At 33.3% G+C, this 20,270-nt stretch overlaps 1 protein-coding gene across 1 annotated transcript in view; it reads left to right on the forward strand.

Moving 5' to 3' along the window:
* The window catches only part of UNC13C (unc-13 homolog C), a 167,936-nt gene that overhangs the window by 16,625 nt on the left and 131,041 nt on the right, over window positions 1-20,270 (forward strand). Inside the window, exons 3-4 of the mRNA XM_072043348.1 lie at window positions 12,229-12,251; window positions 12,755-12,819. Coding sequence (XP_071899449.1) covers window positions 12,229-12,251; window positions 12,755-12,819 — 88 coding nt within the window. The remainder of the gene's footprint in view (window positions 1-12,228; window positions 12,252-12,754; window positions 12,820-20,270) is intronic.

The raw sequence follows: 20,270 nt of genomic DNA on the forward strand, positions 1-20,270 counted from the left end.
TGGAGAACAGAACTCTCAGAGACCAGGATCAGTAAAAGCATTTTTTTTTTTTTTTTTTAGTAAGTGTGAAGGAGGAAAATGTGATGCTAACTTTTGAAAACAAACCAACCAGTAATTCATTACTTTACTCCCCTTGCGGTGTGGTCATTGTGTTCCAGATTAAGGAAAGTTTTCAGCAATATATTACTTACATATATTTTAAACTCTGTCTAGTCCCACTATGCTGTTTTGAAACAAGGGTATGCTATCTTACTTTGATAGCATTTCTAGTCCCCCTCCCCTTTTTCTAGCAACTGTTTTCTGGAACTTTACGCATCAGGTTATTTTCTTAAATAGTATTAGCTTTAGAAAACAGTCTAGCCTTGTCTCAAAGTACTCAGTCTTTTGTTTCTTTTGAATCTTACCTCCATCATGTATTTTTAATATATTTGTGTAGGTACATATATTGTGTAGGTACATATATTTATCAGTTAACTATATCTAACTATACTTAATTGTATTGTACCAGTTTTGTTGTATGAATACGAATCTTAAATTTGGATTTGAAAACACCAGTGCTGTGCTCCAGATGAAAATCAATTGATCTACAATTGTTTAGTCATTTTATACCCATTCAGGTGGAAACAATAAATAAAACAGTTGTCTTGGTCACAGCACTGCATATTTGTTGGTGGCGATTGTAAGAAAGGAAATAGAAACCTGTTGAAAGATGAGTTTTGGTTTTTTTAAATATTGAAGAATTTTCCTACAGACCTGTCTCATTTCTTGACTGCTTGAGGGAACTGTTGACTGATTAAAATATGGCTAATTATTTGCAGTTTTTGTATGCTATTCTTATAGAAAAAAAAAACATCTTAGGAAGCTGGTGTAGATTGGGTAGGGGATGGTTGTCTAGTGAGATGGCAGAATTCTGATTTGGTATATAAAATACTACAGTAATTAATGATAATAGAATTTGTTTATCAGAATGTATTATGCCAAAAGAAGCTGTTAATTCATTGATTTACCAGCAAGAACAACTTAATGTGAGACAATCTTTTTCTTACCGCAGTATAAAAAGGGTTATCAGTAATAGTGGTTTCTCCCCATTTTACTTAGTCTTCTGTTGCCACAACAAAAGTAATAGTTTGTATTGTAGTCCTCTGAGAAGCCCCTCTAGAAGGCACAAAGCATAGTTGTAGATGGCTACAAGTTTCCTTCAAGTTTAGCATCAACTTTGTACTTTGTACAGTGTATTAACAGTGATTTTTTTTTTAATATATCCTCTTCTCAGCTTTCTAACATCAGGCATAGAATAAGTGGGAAAAAAAATCTTGGTGAATGAATGCAAGTAGTCTTTGTATCATCAAGAAATAATAGCCCATACAGGAATATTTTCAGTTAATATTAATAAAAGCTAATAGCAATACCAAACTCAGGTTTTCTATTTTGTCTCAAAATGTTAAAAAAAAAAAAAAAAAAGTAATTAGTGAAGAAAAGAAAATGTTTTGTTTTTATTTTCTACTATATGCCTTTTTCCTTTTATTCCTTTTACCTGGAATGATGAAAAACTGAATTAGCATAAAGGCTGATTGTGTGTTCTCTGTCGCTGATATAGTTGATCTAAAAAGAAGTAACCAAAAGTATGAAGTATACAGAGCTGTATTTGGGAATGTAACTCAACATAACATAATTATCATAACATACTTCAACACAACAATCTGTTGTTCTCTTCATATGTAAACAATATAAGCTGGTAGATTACAGAGACTTTTCAGCAGTGTAAATACCCTTTCACACTCACTTCAAAAGGTGGTGACAGTGGAACGGATGTATTATGTAAACAGGCTTGGTAAGAAATTATTACATTGCTTTTGATTTGAATAGATTCGTTGCACTGAGGAAACAAGATTTATAAAAATTTATGGAATCTATTCTTTAAAAACCTCTTTAATATCTCTTTCAGAAAATATCATAGTGTTCTTATGGCAGACTGAATTTTACTTCTGTAATTCAGGCTTTATGTTTAACTGAAATCTTTGGATTGTAATAATGCATCTCTTTGAAATAAAGGATAGTAACCAAACTGAGGTTGAAAAATGTAGTTTAGCGTCATAACCCCTACTGAATCAGTGTGCAATATGTCAGGAAAATATGTGTTGCAATTACACTTAGTCTGGGAATCCAAAAAAAAACTTTTGCTAACTTTCTCTGGCATATCTGTATCTGTTCTTTTACCATCAATAAAACACATAGAACAAACAAACAAAAAACACAAACACACGTTCTCAATCAGTAAAGTTTAATATAAATATTTGAATTTTCTTCTTCAATAAAGTCTTTTTAGAGGATTTTTTTTTTTTTTTTTTTTTTGGAAATGTAAGTAATTCATTAGAACTGCTAACTTCTTTCAACAAAGAAGTGTCTGCTACCCTAATTTTTGCACGTACAGAAAACTATTTAGTTTTATCAACTTTAGAATTTTTGTATTTGAGAACAGATTTAAAATAAATTTTCTAGAGCTGAGAGAACCTGAGGATAAATGTCATTTCCAATGACTTATTTACTCTGATTCTGCTGTGGAAATGAGCACAAATTAAGATTTTATAACCAAGATTAAGAAATAGTTTTTATTTTGTTTAAAATATTTAAACATTGTATGTCAATCACCGCATTTTAGAAGCAAAATATCACTGCGTCATTTTATAGACCAGCTTCAGGATAAGAAAAATCTTGTTAAAACAATTGGTTGAAAAATACCTAGATGTGCATTTTGAAAAATGTAATGTCTTGGAAAACACAAGTTAGAAAATATGCTCAAATCTGTCTCTGATCTATTGGGGAAGGCAGAATATTACAGTGCAAAGATAAAGAGATTTTCTGTTTTGCTGCTGAAGAGTCATTCTAACTACTTTCATGGGACAAATTTTCCCATTATGCACATGAGCCAGGTGATCAGTAGAGCACCTACACAGTTGTTTCTCCTTGTGCCTAGGAATAGTAGAAAAAATCTGAAGCCTTTCCACTTTCATCTGATGTAAAATTATTGCCAAAAGTGATGAAACTTCGTTACAAGTGGTATGTGCCTCCTTGATGTGTAGAGAGTATTCTCAAGATGGTTTGCATGAGCAGAAGTTTTGGTAAATCTGAAAATAAAGGCAGAGTTTATTGATAAATATGTATCTCTAGAGAAAGAGAAAAAAAAAAAAAAAGACACATACAGGCACTTGCACTTTTATATTGTTAATAAACAGCATTTTTAAGAGTGTTTTTTTCCCTTATACTTGCCTTATGTTAAATTCTTATACATTCTGCTGAAAATAAACTAATTTTCATATTAATAACCACGTCAAGAGAAAGCTTTTCAGGTTTTCAGGTCCATGTCTTCTAGTTGTTTTGCTGATACAGCTGTTCACAAATGTCCTTGATACTATGGTGTATGGAAGTGTGTGGTGTATAAGTTAAACATTAAAAACAAAAAATGGTTGAACGCTGAAACAGCTAAGCAAATAGTAGTAGATAGCATGCTGCTGACTGATAAGCTGGTAACTTCTCTGCAGTTGACTTATGAAACTAGTTGGACTTCTTTATGTTATACCAGAATCTTGGACATGTGATGTGGCAGAACATGATTTTGATTCTTCTTGTCTTTGAGAGTTGAGTTCTCTTGATCACAGAGACCAAACAGCAGCAAAAGATTCACCAGTGCCATCGCAGATTCATAACTACTGTATGGGTCAAAGTATCACCAATGCAATTGCAGCCTCACCAAAGAAATTGTTATCCATCAGCTGCACATCTACCAAGATGGAATGAGAAGAGAGACGTGATAGTTCTTTTGTGCTCTTGCTGCAGCACTCATCATTCCTAGAAAATACAAATAAAAATAAAACATGATCATAACATAATGTTAACATTTTTTTTTATAGACAAGAGTACATAACACTGTTTCCTATTTTGCACTTTCACATCCGTACCTTTTTCTTTTGATATTTTTCTTCCATCTTTTTTATAGTGCACTGTATGCAGAGAAAAGTTTAGTTGTTTGCAGTAGTTGTTGACATCCCTGTGTGAATTTTCAACACTTATTTATGTTCAGGCAATTTGCTATTAACAGTGATCTGAGCAATATATAAATAACATTTTTTTTATTCTTTTTTTGTTTTTAAAAAAAGCTACCATAGGCAGTGTATTCTTGTGATCCTCATGTCAATAGAAATCATAGAGTAGTAACTGTTCACAAGAAAAGAAGGCAGTTCAACTACAATTCAACAGCAGTTCATTCCCTTGTGTTGTGCACTTTTTGTCACAGCAGGTATGAAGGAATAATTGGAGAGTAAATGGACCAGATGAAAGTGAGCAATGCCAGAAATGTTTAGCGGTATGATTTATTTTTTGTTAAAAACAATGGGAAATTGTAGATACTTTTCTCATGTATTGGGAGAAATATATGCTGCCATGTTGGTCTTTTTAATAATAAAAAAATTAAGGCTATTTCAAATATTTTTCTGGCTAAAACATAGCAGATTGAGTTTCCAGATCATGGGAAAAACAAAAACAAAAAGTATATTTGAAAAGCTTCTAACTACTTTTTATACCTACTTATATCTCACATATTTCTGTCAGTGTCATGTTCTTGATTTCTTTGAACTGTAAACTGAAGGAGTGGAAGGATAGACACAATGGAGTTTTAATCCATTCTGTGAGGCAAGTCTGTTTCATACATTCTTTTAATTTATTGGAAGTCTCTACAACACTTCTGGATATCGTGTTTTAGTGATTTATAACATATAGCTGCAGTTGCTGTTTTCTTAATATTTGGCCTAAATCACCATTGTTCTAAATTAAGCCTAACTTTTCATAGGACTAGTGCCAAAGCAGTGCAATAGTATGTAAGGAATATTTTGAATTCTAACTCTATCCTTTCAAATACTTGCAACCCATTCCAATTCAATGTCTTCTGCAAGCTATATGAAATTCTGTTCAACCAAATTGCCAATGAGAACATTGTCTAAAAGTAACCTATATAATATTGTGTAATAACCCACGTGATGTTTCTACCTCATGAATTGGATGGAATTACTCCCAAATATCACAATACAACTGTACATTGTTTTCTACCAATTTTATCTTTAATCCATTTATCTTGTATACATAAGAGAATGTCATTTTAAAAGAAATTTCAAAAATCATATTAGCCTTGAAATATTTCGAGTCTTTTCCTTCGATCATACTAGTTAAACCAGCTTCCATATCAACAGAATAAAATCAGGTTTTTCTTATCTCAGTAAACAATGATGGTGAATCTCAGGATTTTATTCTATTGATTATTATACATTGACTCACATTTTCTTCCACTAATGCCAGTCTTGAAATCAGTCATAAAGTTTTCCAGTACATCTGGTTGAAAGTCATACTTAAAGAGCTTAAAAATATTCTAGATAGTTCCTTGCACCCTAGCTAGGAGGTGAATGCAATTCCACAGGAGAGCTACCAACAGCAGCTGTGAACAACATCATAGTCTATGGAATGTGGCTTTCCCAGGCCTTATGTTCTGCTACTTTGTTCTCAAACATAGACGTGCATACAGTTCTTTATCTTTAACAGTAGGATAATTACATGATCTGTGGGCGTGCCACCATTTGCATTTTATTTTACAACAGGATTACACTTTGGAAGCAAATCTCCAATTGGAGATTTGGTTTGACTGGATGGTCTGAGTGTGATTTGGATTTTATTTTTTTTTTAACAGTTTATCCAGAACAAACATTTCCCACAATACCAAGATGAATGAGTCTGAAATAAATGCCCCTAGAACATTTGTTATGTGGACACTTTGGTATTCAGCACCTACTTGTTTGACCTTCTGGTCTGCTCCTATTTGCTACTCAATGCATAGTCTTTGTTGACCAAGATGCCAGCGATCTGTTTCCCAGGAAGCCATATATTTTTCCTGCCCTGACCTACCGTCACCTCTGTCTATGCTGCTACTGCAAAACAAGCTGCGCATCTCAGTGAAATCCTTTATAGATAATGTTTGTTTTACCATTCCCCTGGGTTTTGGATTTGGAATAGTGTGCTTAAAATGCACTCTGCATTTTACTCTAACATCACTGTGACAAGTACGAGAGTGTCAAGAAAGCCCAGTCTTTAAGTGGATTTTAGTTTGAGACCACCAAAAATTTAGAAAAGTTAACATCATACCAATGATTTAGTCTTTCAGAGGTAAATTTAAGAAGCAGGTAGATGTATCTAGTAGCTGTTGGAAGATAACAGAAAACAAGAACTATTATAAGTTTAATGGGACTCAATTTCTAAACACCAGAGATGTTTTTAAATCATGTCTTCTTCTTTCAGATTTGCCAACCAGTTTGTTAGTAAAGACAGTTGCAGCTTTTATCTCCACCAAGCTGACCTCCTGCTTTGGTTCTTTTGGTTCTCTGTGTATCCACTAGTAATTTTTCTACATCACTGCTAGTAAAGCGCTAGCAGCAATTCTTCCATTTCTCCTGTCAACCAAGGTTTATTCAAGTTTGACATTCTCTTTGTCAAACAAGCGCTCATCTCTTATGATGTTTTAGCTTTAATATTGTCTTTCAGGCATTATATAGTATCTCTTCCAGGAATACGCTTCAGCAACATAACATTATCTAGGCATCTATATACTGTAATATTCTGTTCTATATGGATAATATCAGCTACTGGGTACAGCATTTATTATTTTTGCTTGTCTTAATTTGTGTTGTTATTTTGGACAATCTAAAGTGCTTTTGTTTGGACTTGGTTTTCTTTTTTTTTTTTTTTCCCTTTCTCAGCAATTGCATACTAATTAGAATTGTCCAGCTTAGACTATTCACTACTGACTGGCTGCTTTTACACATGCTATTTCTATTGAACAGTTGTATTTTTTATCTAATTCCAGCAAGTATTATGTCTAAAGGATTTCCTTTCAGGAATGATGTAATTATCAGTCAGTTTGACATTCTTGGAAGAGTTTTGTAGAATTAAAGATTAAAATTGTACTTTGAGAGAATAATGAACTTTGTCTTCTTCCGATTTGGTGTTATACAATTATGCATACTTACAAGAGTAGAAATTTAGGGTTATGTATTCACAATAGCTTCATAATCATTCTGAATAGTTTAGATTTTTTATTACCTTAATCCAGTTTTTGTACTATTGGGAGGAGGGTGAACTAAATTTTTGCAGTCATGAAAGAAATTGAATTATGATGATGTTCTGCTGTTCAGAAAAATGCTAAAAATATAATAATGACAAAAGGCTTGAAGGGTCACTGTGACTGATGGAAAAAAAAAATGTCTTCTAAACCTCTTTTGTATAAATATTTCTAAAGGTTACCAATGAGGCTATTGTCTAGCTGATTTTCTAATGGTATCAAAAAAAAACAACAACAACAACAAAAAAAGTAAATTTAGATCAGATATAAGGAAAAAAGTCTTTATTATGAATGTGGTTAGATACTGGAATGTTTCCTAGAAAAGTTGTGGATGCCCTATTGAGGAAGTGTTCAAGGTCAGGTTGGATGGGAGTTTGAGCAACCTGATCTAGTGAAAGGTGTCCCAGTGCATATCAGGTGTCTTGGAACTAGATCTTTAAGGTCCCTTTCAACCCAAATCATTCTACAATTCACTTCTATATCTTCCTTGCCTACTTTATCTTTCATGTTGGAAGAAGTCATTTCAGCATCATTTAGAAATTTCTTTTATGAATTTTAGGTACAGAATCTAATTACGTTGTATGAAGAATTCCAGTGTTAATTATGATAAATTAAAGGTGGTGACATAACGCTTAGAATCAGAAAAAACAGACCACATGTTAATTTGAAAACAGTTGGTAACAGTGTAAAGTTCAGATTTTTCAAGATCTGTTAGTTTTCAGACTAAGATTGAGTAGTAATTATGCAACACAAACACCTGTTGGAAGTTTTATTTAGCCTTCTTCAAAGCAGGTAAGCTGATATATGGATGGAAAATCACTTGTGGTCTTATTTGAGGGGACTGAAAGAAAGCAAATCTGGGGTGGTTAATCCCCATCCAGGGTCTAACTTAATGCAGTGGATACATTTTTTAACAGAAGCCAGGATTTAGTGGGTGTGTTGAAAGTTATACAGCCTTTCAATGTCTGGAACTTTTTATTAACAGGGACCTTAAAGACTAATAATTTTACCTTATGATTATTTTGAATTTCTTGTTTACTCAGAACTTTGTGTCTGCTTGTGGGAAGCTTATGGAGTGGTATAGATAGAAAAAGGAAAGTGTAGAGACAGAAAGGAGAGTTAGAGATTAAGTGGTAAAGATTGGTAGAGAGCTGTAAAAATATTCTAGCTAAGCAAGAACACTTGAAAATACATTTTGCTAAATATTCCTTAAGGTTGTCCTCTCCTTCCTTAAATGCATTTGTGTTCTATCAACAGCTGTTAGGAATACTGCATAGAAAATGACCTTATTTGAAGAAATGTGATATAACTAACTATCATGTATTCCCTACTTTAGTTAGTGATGTTTCATCTTTTCTCCTTCTTTGCATTAATTAATTAATTAACTTGTTATAATTAGATAAACTTAAATGGACAGCAGGAGCATTGTACCACTACAGTAAGCATAGCTAAGTTAAAACAGCTTTTCTCTTTTTGCCTTATTTACCTAGTTAATTATTATTGAGTCTGAAACTGTCAGACTGACCAACAGAAGTGTAAAAGGATTTTTCTTTTGCCTGTTGTGTTTGACGTTTGTAAGTATAGTTTTCAATAGTAAGTAGCTAGATGACCATCCTACTCTTGTCGTCCAGGTATATTGAGTATGTATGTATATTGAGTGCATCAGGCTGAAATAGTAACAATTATGGCGCAATATCACTCCATGTATTTTCCCTATAAAACTGGCAGAGCACCTTCCAATTATCTAAAATTGAATATGGTACAGAGGTACAACAAGCAGGTTATACTGTTATTTGGGAATATAGTGATTTTTCACATAAAATATAATCTAAGAAGAGACAAGCTATTTGAAAAAAAAAATAAAATAAAATCAGAAGCATCCAAAAACGTTAGCTAACTGAATCAGTGATAACAGTATTCTTAGTACATTCACAACTATTTATTTTTTTTACATTTCTTGTTCACCACAGAATGGATGAATTGCAAAAATGAGTTATATGAATATAAGTTCTTTTAAGTAAATCATTGTCTTTCAGCAGTATAATCAGAGATGTCTACTCTTAAATCCCTGATATGAAAGTACGTTCAGTAGTCTCTTACGTAATCACAATTCACTTCTTATCTACATCAAAAAATGTTGCTGTCTATTCTGGCAGCCCAATGACTACCAAAGTGAATTGCTTGGTGACTGTACAATTTCCCAATCTGGTGCTCTCAGACACACAAAGAATACTTCCTTAGTTCAGATTATTTCATTCAAAGTGTGTTTAGAAAAAGTAATAAATGCTGACGTTTTTAGACTAATTTTGTCTCTGAAGATGTAGTCATTTCTTACAAAACAAAAAATTATATATATATATATATATATATGTATGTATGTTTTGGGGAAATATGTGCCAGTTGTCTGCTTTATACAATTTCTATTGAGAAAGGAAATAGGAATGTGTTTAAAATGAAAAACAATTTTTTTCTAAGTACCAAGTGCAAAGATAAAACAAGTTAAAACAAAAATGCAGTGCCTTGTTTCCCTTTCTAATTGTTGATTGTCACTCTCCTTCCTAGTTTTAGGAAAAAGCAAAATTAGGTTCCAGTAAATGAAGTGTAGTGGATTTAGATGAAGCTGGCTGAAACCCAGGAGAGGTAAAGAAAATTTCTTATGTCCATCTCATGTTCCAAAATACAAAATTCCATTTAATGTGGAATGCAAGTCTCAACATTTTTTTATTTTTAATATAAATTTCTGAACAAAAAACAACTGAATTAAGCATATAATTCATGTGATTCCTTAGTCATCTGGTAACAAAATGTCTGATAACTGTATAATATTTAAAAATTCCCTTTCACATACATAATACTGAGATTTATTGTGAGTTTTTAAATATGAATATTTAGTTACAGTTAGACATTCTAGGCAGAAGTTACAGGTTGCATGAACAGATAATGGTAAAACTTTATGTCTTCCAAGTGCTTTCCTGCTTAAAACTTCCCTTCATCCCCAAATTTCTCTTCACTTTTTGAACTCTACCCTTTATGAGCTTAAGAATTACTTCAGTAGCTGGTCCCCCAGTTTAATGCCCTGTTGGTGTATCCTATCTTTCCTTTCTTCTCTTTCACCTGTCCAGATTTGTTCTAGCACTTCATTTTTAACTATTCTTCATATTTCCTTTAGCATATCCCATAACTGCGTATCCCCTTTTGCTTCCATGGCTAGCTAGGCTTACAGTCATCTACTTATTCCAGACTGTGCTCTCACCGTGCTTATGAAAAACTATAGTAGTTTTGGAGAGTGGGATCTATCGGCCATCCAAATCAAGTTGACAATGGTTTGTTAAACTGTTCTCTATAAGCTCATGGAGAAAGAGTAGTTAATCACATCTGATACTGATACTTGAAGCAAGAAAATGCTAAGATAGTTTACATCCCAACAGAAAAAAAAAAAAAATCTAAAAAATAAAATTAAGAAACAATACAGTGTCCCCATTTATATTCAGGAGAAAACTGCAGAAGGAATGGATTCATGGCAAGCAGATATTTTTATTGCGCAGAGATGTACTTATTCTATTTTTACTCAATCATGGAAGATTTTGCTACTAGTAATAGTTTTAGTTTAGTACTCTGTATAACTCATAACTCTTTGGGACAATAAACCTTAGTTCATTCTTTTAGGCACACTGTTTCTAAATGGATTGTTCACAGCATATTTTAAAGAAAAGATTTGTAGACAAAAATAAGAAAAGGGCAATTTATGTAGACTCACAAAGAGGAGTGTCCGCTGCATAGCTGGATTTTCTGTAGGTTCAAGTTTGATTTGGCCATGTTGCCAATACCTAGTACCCTGATCCACTCTTACTTTGTTGAATAATACAAAATCAGATATAATCTAACTGGTAAAAACATGTTTCAAACAACTCATCTCCAGGTTCTATCCCACCTGTTCTTGTGCATGTACTATCTTTGATTACATAAGTAGGCTCTAAAATTAGTGGCACAACAATAGCCAATGCTTATAGCACAGCAATGTCCTTTGATTCTACTTGATTGTCAATACTACAGGGTATACTCTTTTAAATTTGTTGATATAGTTTTGTTTTTGTTTTTCTTACATATATATATTAATGTGATATTTTCTTGCAATTAGCTTGTTTAAAATATAAAAGATGCCACGTGTTTAACACCCAAAAATGATTATGATATATGTATATATATATATAATGTGGAGGATCTAAACATCTCAAAAGATCTGAACTGTAAAGAGGACCTGTAGGAACTGTGTACTCTGTTTGGAGAGGAAAAAAAGAGAAGATCAGTAAGGTGACAATTAAAACAATGAAGTTTTATATGCACTCTACTATAAAGTATCCAAACAGAAGAAAGTTTTATTGATGCTGTAGTGTACATAAAAACAATTATTAATTTACTTGTATTTTAAAATTGGCAAGACAATAAAATAAGGCTATATTTTCCTGTCAGAAAATATTTTTGGTCTGATAGTAAATGTGAATGAACCACAAGTTGTATTAAACAATTTATGATGATATATATCATATATAAAACTTGCATAATTGTAATTCTTATATAGTAGGTACTGACTTTTTGAGGGTATTTTCTGTCATTGCATGAGTAGTTTTGTTAGAGCAGAATAGTTAGAATTCAGGAAGTTTTTGTTTTGCTTTATTTTAGCCTTTAGGAGAAATTCTCCTTTTTGAAAATGGAGCATTATTTTTGAACACTTCACCAGTATTTTGTTATTGATATTGAAAAAAATCATAATAAATTAATAAATAATGCTGTGGAGATGGGATAGAATATATAAATTATGTGGTGTCCATACAGTCTTGCATAAGTATCATGGATTTTTACCTACTGAAAACATCTGTGCACTTTTTTAAAAAGTAAAGACAGTGATCCTGCTACTATGAAACACTTAAGCACCAGGGGTTAATTGGCTTCTGCTCCTCATTTTGTTTCTGCATTAGCAGATTTAAAAAGTAACATTTTTTCACAGCTTAAGGTATTTTCTCAGAAGTTGTTTTGTCTAACCTATATTCCCCTTCTTCCCAATTCTCTTTCAGATAGCAGTTCTGTGGATGAAAAGGTTTAAAATTATGTATTGTCACAAATACATTGTGCATTTTGTTGTTGTTTGTTTGTGATTTGACCTCTTTTGTTCCTTCATTTCGGTTGTGAAATTTGCATGATTTTTTCCAGCTTTTCACTCTTTTGTTCTCCTTTGAGTGTGTTGCATTTATAAACAGGATCATGACTGCGAGCACAGGGGTCTGCTACTGTCAAACATTATACCTTTTTTTTTTGGTCATCTACATTGCATAAAACACAAGACTTAAAGGGCTACAATATTTGGGAAGCAATATCTTATACCTTCCCATGCATTCTTCCCCTGGTTTTCACCGAATGCTACTAAAATGTATTCCAAAGCAATGGTTACAATAGCTTTGGCCTGGAGCTGACCCTTCTAAGCATTTTTCATATTAGGTGTTACATGTTTGATGCAGTTAAACTTTGTCCAAGACTTACAACTAAGTAACTGTACTTTTTCTTTTTTTCTTCTTTTTTTCTTTTTTTTTTTTCCCTTCAAAGGCTCAGATAGTAAGTGGAAGTTCTTTGGATGCTTCCAAGTTTTATGCAATCCAGGCATTTAGTGGGTAAGTACTAATATGACTGTGAATTTTTTTATTTATATCTGCAAATTAGTTCCGTAATGTTTTTCTAAGGTTTGTTCTTATAAGAAAAATGAGAGGCTTTTTTAAGTCATTAAAAACCAAAAGAAATTAATGAAACAGTTGAGTTCCACAAGTCTACAGGAGGACAAAAGTTTTTACATCTTTACATGCAAATTAAATTACACTTGGAGCTGCAGTTGGATTTTATGTTTTCATTTTAGTAAATGGGTATTAATGTAACAATATCAGTCAAATATTTGAAATCTAAAATGCCAAGAGGAAAAAGATCTTCCGTTTTCTGAAAGGGAATGAATGTGGCTGAAACTCACACACTTTGATTGTCTCCAAAAGATCTTGCATCAAGTTTTTAGGGATTCCTTCCTTTGAAGAATATATCTCCTTCCTATTTTGAAAACCCTTTTATTATTTAATTTGGAAGGAGGAAAAAAAGTAAAAACTGTTGGTAAAACTTCTGTCATTTATATAACTATTTAAAAGGTATATTATCTTCTTGGTGTGCTATTATAATCACTGTTAGCTGTAGGGATTTTTTGTTACAGAGACAAATCGAGATACTGTGAAGTTTATCCACTTTGATTCCTATGGCTTTCAAATACCTCCCCCAACCCCACCAGCCCCCAGTACTTTATTGGCTTATTGTTCACAAGTTGTGGGAACTATAGTTATGATAACATTTGTAGTTATTGCTAGGCAATCTTGGACAAGTTTAGGAGCACTATCCAGTTCCTTAGTGGCTTAGGTAGTTTCTGTATAGTTTGTCATACCTCAAACTGTTGTATTTTTACTTTTTCCAGCCTGTAAAAACATGCGAATGGCATAGGTGACATTATGCAGGATTAGTTGTTAAATGAACCTCCCCCCCACCAATTAAATATTGTGAGAGATAATTGCTGACTTGTTTTATTAGCTAGCTTTTGACATTAAGATAAAATTATAGTATATTATGGTATAGTCTCTTGGCTTGCAAACCACACAGATGGATTGTTTTAACTTTGCTCAGTTGCAGTTTTCTCATAAGGTTGGAAACTAAACTCTTGAAACTAAAATTATAGCAACTTTTGCTTCATATATTGACCAACACTATATATCATTATGCTAAAACTACTGCTCCTGCCTCAGTGGGATTTTCTGAGTACTATACTATTCTTTATCCTCTTATATCTCTACATTTCAAAAATAGAATAGTACAAGTGCTGTAAAATTTTATTCCTGACTTCTAAATGTAAAACTTTGTATTCAAATTATATTGTTCAGCAAAAAGAAACTAGCATCATCTGAAGCAATTTTCTTTCTCTTGATTAGATTACTGATTTAAAGATTTATTCAGCAATACGTTAGCAACAAAAACATTTACTAAAACTCACTAAGTTGTTATTCATATAATTCTTGTAATAGAGTCTTGCATAGCTTTCATAAGACATCACAATTGTGACAGCTAATTATGAAAATGTGTATTTGGTGACTTCTTTGCTGAAAAAAATTAATGTACATCAGAACTAGGAGACATCACAGAGGCAGTTTCTAATATTTGTTACAAAATCTTATCTTCATCACATCTTCGGAAGAAGATATATCCTTCTTTTCATTTGTGCTATGCCATGTCAATTCACTTTTACTTATAGGCCACTGATTAGTGAATTTAGGACATGAAGCGCCACAAATAATAATGTACATCACCAGTGAGAAGCAGGAATCTTACATCTTTACTACTGTAGAATAAGCTGTAGAATAACTAAGAAAAAATACTCATAATCATTAGTGAGTAGTAGTAACAAAAATAGTTTTCATCTAAAAAATAAATTTAAAAAATGTTGCTCATACCTTTCCACAATTATTTTTAAGATATTTGGTGTGTAGATCATGGAAGTTTTCAGAACTAGTAAGAAAAGAATATTTGCCATCAAAAGCAGTTGAAATTAATGAAATAAAGTATAGAAATCAACACTCTTTGGTACTTTTATAGGTGCTGTTCAGTGCAGAATTTTTTGTTACATTCAATGCTGTAATCCAAGAATAAGAAGAAATGATTTTCTCTCAGATTGGTTTTCTGTAGAAAAAAAAAAAAAAAAGAAAACAGGGAAAAAAAGCTAGTCCAGAACTGTCTTGGAGATTTCTTCTATTCATTTTAATGACCCAGTTTGATCATTACATTCGGTCAGGCTTTCACTGCTTAAGTTAGAGACTTGTTTCTTAATATAACCAAAATAGAAGAGAAAATTGTCAGTTTCATTTGGTTTTTCATTTTACATTTTTTTGTTGTATAATTCACTTCTAGTTTCTCTATTGTCTTTTACTGATTGTCCCCCTACATGAGTAAGCTTAATAAGAATTAGCTCATTTACTCATTAGCTCATTCTTGTTCCTTGCAAAAAGAGTTTTCATGCTCTTGATTGCTTTAAAGAAGCAGTTTAATGTCTAGTTACTGTGTAGTTTAGGAATAGCATTTTGTAAGCAGACTCTGTCACGGTAGGTTCTGAAAATGAAATGTTGATTTCCACACCTGCAGAAAGCTCTATGATCATATGATTTTGCTGTATGCACTACTTTCCATAGTCAAACATTTACAGTTGCCTGGATTAAATAAGCATAGGACTTAGAAAAGCATTGTATGAGTGTATAGAATTCATATTTTTCAGTGTGCAGCACATGTGAAAAGCAGATGAAAGGACAGAAATCCATCTTGCATATAAGGATACCTTTTTGCTACTGACAAGGATTTTTCAGACAGAAATTGCTCTTTTTATGCCATCTGTTACATTCATAGGTGAAAAAGTTGAAATTATGAAACCTCTGAGGATAGAGTAAGTCAATCCCATTTACAGACATCCTGTAACAAGTGCATAGCACTGCATCAAATGACTGACAGTAATTCAATACTAGCTCATGTTTTTAGATTAAACCTTACTTCTTTTACTGACACTGTTTAGAGTGGGCCCCTACTCTCTTTGTAAGAGTCTGTTTCACCAGGACCCCTGAAAACAATGATACAATTTTCATTTAACTTTTCATTCAGCTGAAGAACCCTGACATCTCAAAGATTGTTGTGGCTCCGTTTTAATTATGCTTTCCAGTCTATTCCTGCATTCAGATACTAATCCCAAATGATGGCATCCCTCAGTCTCTTCTTTGCCAGCATAGCTGGCTGCAGCCTTATCTATGACTCCCTTTTCATCTTCTCACTCACTCTATACCAAAGGTATTTGAAGAAAGGGAAGACTCTTTCACAGAATCACAGAATTTCTAGGTTGGAAGAGACCTCAAGATCATCGAGTCCAACCTCTGACCTAACACTAACAGTCCTCCACTAAACCATATCCCTAAGCTCTACATCTAAACGTCTTTTAAAGACCTCCAGGGACGGTGACTCCACCACCTCCCTGGGCAGCCTGTTCCAGTGCCTAACAACCCTTTCAGCAAAGAAGTTCTTCCTAACATCCAACCTAAAACTCCCCTGGTGCAACTTAAGCCCATTCCCCCTCGTCTTATCACCAGGCACGTGGGAGAATAGACCAACCCCCACCTCACTACAGCCTCCTTTAAGGTACCTGTAGAGAGCAATAAGGTCGCCCCTGAGCCTCCTTTTCTCCAGGCTGAACAAGTCCAGCTCCCTCAGCCGCTCCTCGTAGGACTTCCCTCAAAACCTTTGATATCTTGCTTTATCTAATTATAAATGTTACCTCTTTTCTGCCTTTACTCTCCCATCTCTCTCATAGATACAGCACTCTGAACCCAACTTACATGCACCAAAACATCTCAAGTTCAAGGCATGGATTATATCTCTTCATTCTCTGCTATGGTCTTCACCTGTCTGCATGAAATAAGAAAGCAGAGAGAGAAAAGGCAAAGCCCAAGTACATTTTGCCTGGGGAATCACATTCTACTTCCCTGTTAAAAGGCAAAAGCTCAGTTTTTACCGTTCTTTCCATGCCAGTGTGAAATAATGTTTTCCTTTGCTTTTTTATTTATTTTATTGGCCATCATTTTATTGAAGCTGAGATACTTCAGAATTCATTCTTTCAGTACTTCTGAAAAGTACATAGAGATCAGTGGATTTTTTCACCTTGTATATGAATCCAGGGTGCTACTCCTTTACTCTTTCTGGAGACTTGTTCTGTGTTAATTCACTGCTTGTCTGATGGTGGTTACATCCAAGACTGGTCATTTTACCATGTGGCCTAATTCGTTCTGAAATTTTCTAATGGTGCACAGATGGAGCTGCATATAGATGATTACTCCTTTTCTTCAGTGACATGTTCTTAGTGGTAGAACATTTATTTTGCTTGCATTCTCTGACAAATCCAAATAGATTGCAATGTGGAGTAACTTCAGAAATTCACAAAATAGTTTGTGGCATTCTGCATTTCAACCACAGGAACTGTGAATTTCTTAAACTAGCTGAAGCTATCCAGTAGTTTTTCTCTTGCTTTAAGTAATAACCTGTGTGCATCCAAATTCATTTCTGCATCTGGACATCATTGGGTTGCTTTTACTGGAGGTGGGAAGAGAAGCAGCGAATTTAATGTACAGGTTATATCAGATGATTGCCTATGGCCATAGAGTTCAGCGTTCCAAAGACTGCAGATAAAGATCAACATTTTACTGTCAAAACAGCAATTCCCAGTTTGTTTGTAGAAAACAAATGTAAATGTATATAGTTCCCCACTTTTCAAAAAGAAATTTAATATTGTGTTCCAGATCAGTATACATGTATTGGTCTTTACTTCCGCTTTATAGCCAACAACCTTTGAATATTTACTCCTAAACGTTATTAGAAGCATACAAGTTGTTCCTATATGGCAAATTTGTGCATAAGCGAATTTCTAGTTCACATCCCCAAAGACATGGCTGTTACAGTAATGACAGAAGAAACAGTACTAAAGGTGGTTTTTCAAGAATAAGATTTAAATATGCATTTTCAGCATGCATACATGGTCATTAGTGGAAATGTATTTTCCCAACGGTTTATTCTCTAACAAAACTATAATTGTATTTATATGAATATATTTGTGCATATACAAAAATGTATTACTTCACCATTTTGTGTATGTAAATATGTATAGATACACATAAGAGTAGTCATACATCTTATAAGCTAAGAATCAAGCCTTTAATGTAGTATAACATTCAGCGTTATGTAACAACAAGAGGTGGATACTTTCAGCAATAAATCATGCTATATTGCAGACTTGTATCAGAGGGGTTCTTCTGCCGTTATGCAATATTTAAGATGTGTAGTGGTGTGGTTTTTTGTCTGTTTTTTTTTTTTTGGGGGGGGGGGCGGAGGGAGGGAGAAGTTCTGCCTTCTGCCTATTTATGACTTTTATGGGACATTATCTTAGACCACTTATTTTCTGTGATAAATTTCCTGTAGTTTCTCACCCTTATTTAACTAAAGAGTAAACAAATTTGAAACTATGGTTTTAAGGTATTTTTAAATTTTGGAGAACTTGGACTGTGGTTGGTAAATTTAAACTTGTCGCTATAGTGTTGGGTGGATATACACTAAAGAAAAGCTTCAGGATTAAATATCATTCTTCCAGGTTGTTCTCTTGAGGTTTTAGTTCACAACCAATGCCTACTCAGAGTGAAGGAGTAGCACCCTAGATTCATATGCATGGTGAAATACTCAGCCATTCTCCATGTACTTTTCAAAAGTACAGAAAGAATGAATTCTGAAGTATCTCTGCTTCAATAAAATGATGGCCAGTAAAATAAATAAAAAGCAATGGAGAAGATATTAATATTAATTACATCAAGAATACAATGAGAACAATTAATGATGATCCAGGGTCCACATGATGTAGTGGAGAAGTAGTAGACAAGTAGACACTAGACCAAAACTAGTAGCTTTTTCCACAGCTGGTCTTATTTCTCTACAGTGTATGTATTGCATCAGAATTATCAAAGGGAGAGAGTACATTCAGATAATACTTTGTTCCCCAATTTTTTGTGTTTCTTTTTTGTTGTTGTTGTTTTTGTGTGTGTCATTCAAGCCAATGGCTAATTCTAGCCTGGCTTCAAGCATCAATCCAGTTCACAGGACGGTACTTGGAACCTCACTTGTTTCAGCAAAGACATTAATGTGTTATTCTGATTTCAAGATGGTTAAAGACTAGAAGCAACCATTTTGGAGTTAGCATATTTGTTTTTGGTGATGCTTCTAGAAATAATGGGCAATATACTTGCTTCTGTATTGTATTCATTTTTGTTTTTTTTTTCTCCCTTTTTTTTTTTTTGTTGTCTATATCAGCTGGGATTTAATTTTTTCAAACAGCAAAATGAATTTTTCAGTATAACATGCTGGTAGTTTGCACGGCTGCCTTCCCATTTCCTGATCAGGCATTTTATGTACTTTGTACAAGGTATGATCAAGGAAATCAAGCAAATATTTTTAATGGTGAAAATAAAGAAGTGACATTCTGGAATGGTTCAGCAAAGGACTTAGCCCTTTGGGATGTTTGAGGTGAAAGTCACTTACTTTCCTTGGTAGGCAGTAGAGTTTCATTAAATACATAAAAGAGATAAAAATTAGTCTTTGTTTATAATAACATTATGTCTCATAGCTGCTAAAGTCAAAGAAGTTATTGTAGTGAAATTAGTATAAACATGGTATAATCTAAATTAACATACATTCTGACAATTAACAGCTATGAAGGAAGCAATTGTCTTTTCTACACTAGGAACTAAAGCTGTTAGAGGCATAAAAAGTCCTTAATGCCTCAACTTTTTACTTTGGTCTTCACTATACAATGATTGGATGCTGGGCAAAGAACAGACAAGTATTGTCATTGTATATTCATTCTTATATCACTCATCTCATTGTTGATTCATTGCACAAGGGAGAGATTGTTTTCCTTTCAAAATTGCACTTCCCTAAATTCTGGTTAGCTTCTTTAATCTCTTAAAAGTATTAGTTGTGAAGTATGCATGTGCGATTCTCTGACATTGCCATATTTAAGCAATTGTAAGAGTTGTAGAGTTGCAGAACCAGCTGTTAGAATAGACACACTTCTTGATAGCTACAGTACTGCTTGTATGTTTTCAAAGGACATGATGGTGATCATTTAAAACCAAAATGTTTCATGTATTTTGATATTTTGCAGATGACAAACTGAGTTTTAGTAATATTTCTGTTTGTTTGTTTGTTTGTTTGTTTTAATAGCTCTATACAAATTTCTTGATTATTTGTTACTTTTAAGCAAATATTTTCAATGTGCAAATACATGGAAAAGAAAGCAGATATAGAGTTTTCTGTTAAACTGAATTTGAAAATCATAATGACAAGACTTGCTGAGGGAGAAGAAAGTACAGATTAGGGAGACCAATAAGCTACTTAAAGAGACAGATATGAGTTATGGCAAATTAATGACTGAACATAAATTACACCACTCATGTCATAATAAATTCTCCTT

This window comes from Anas platyrhynchos, chromosome 11, assembly GCF_047663525.1.
Source record: "Anas platyrhynchos isolate ZD024472 breed Pekin duck chromosome 11, IASCAAS_PekinDuck_T2T, whole genome shotgun sequence".
Classification (NCBI taxonomy): Eukaryota; Metazoa; Chordata; class Aves; order Anseriformes; family Anatidae; genus Anas; species Anas platyrhynchos.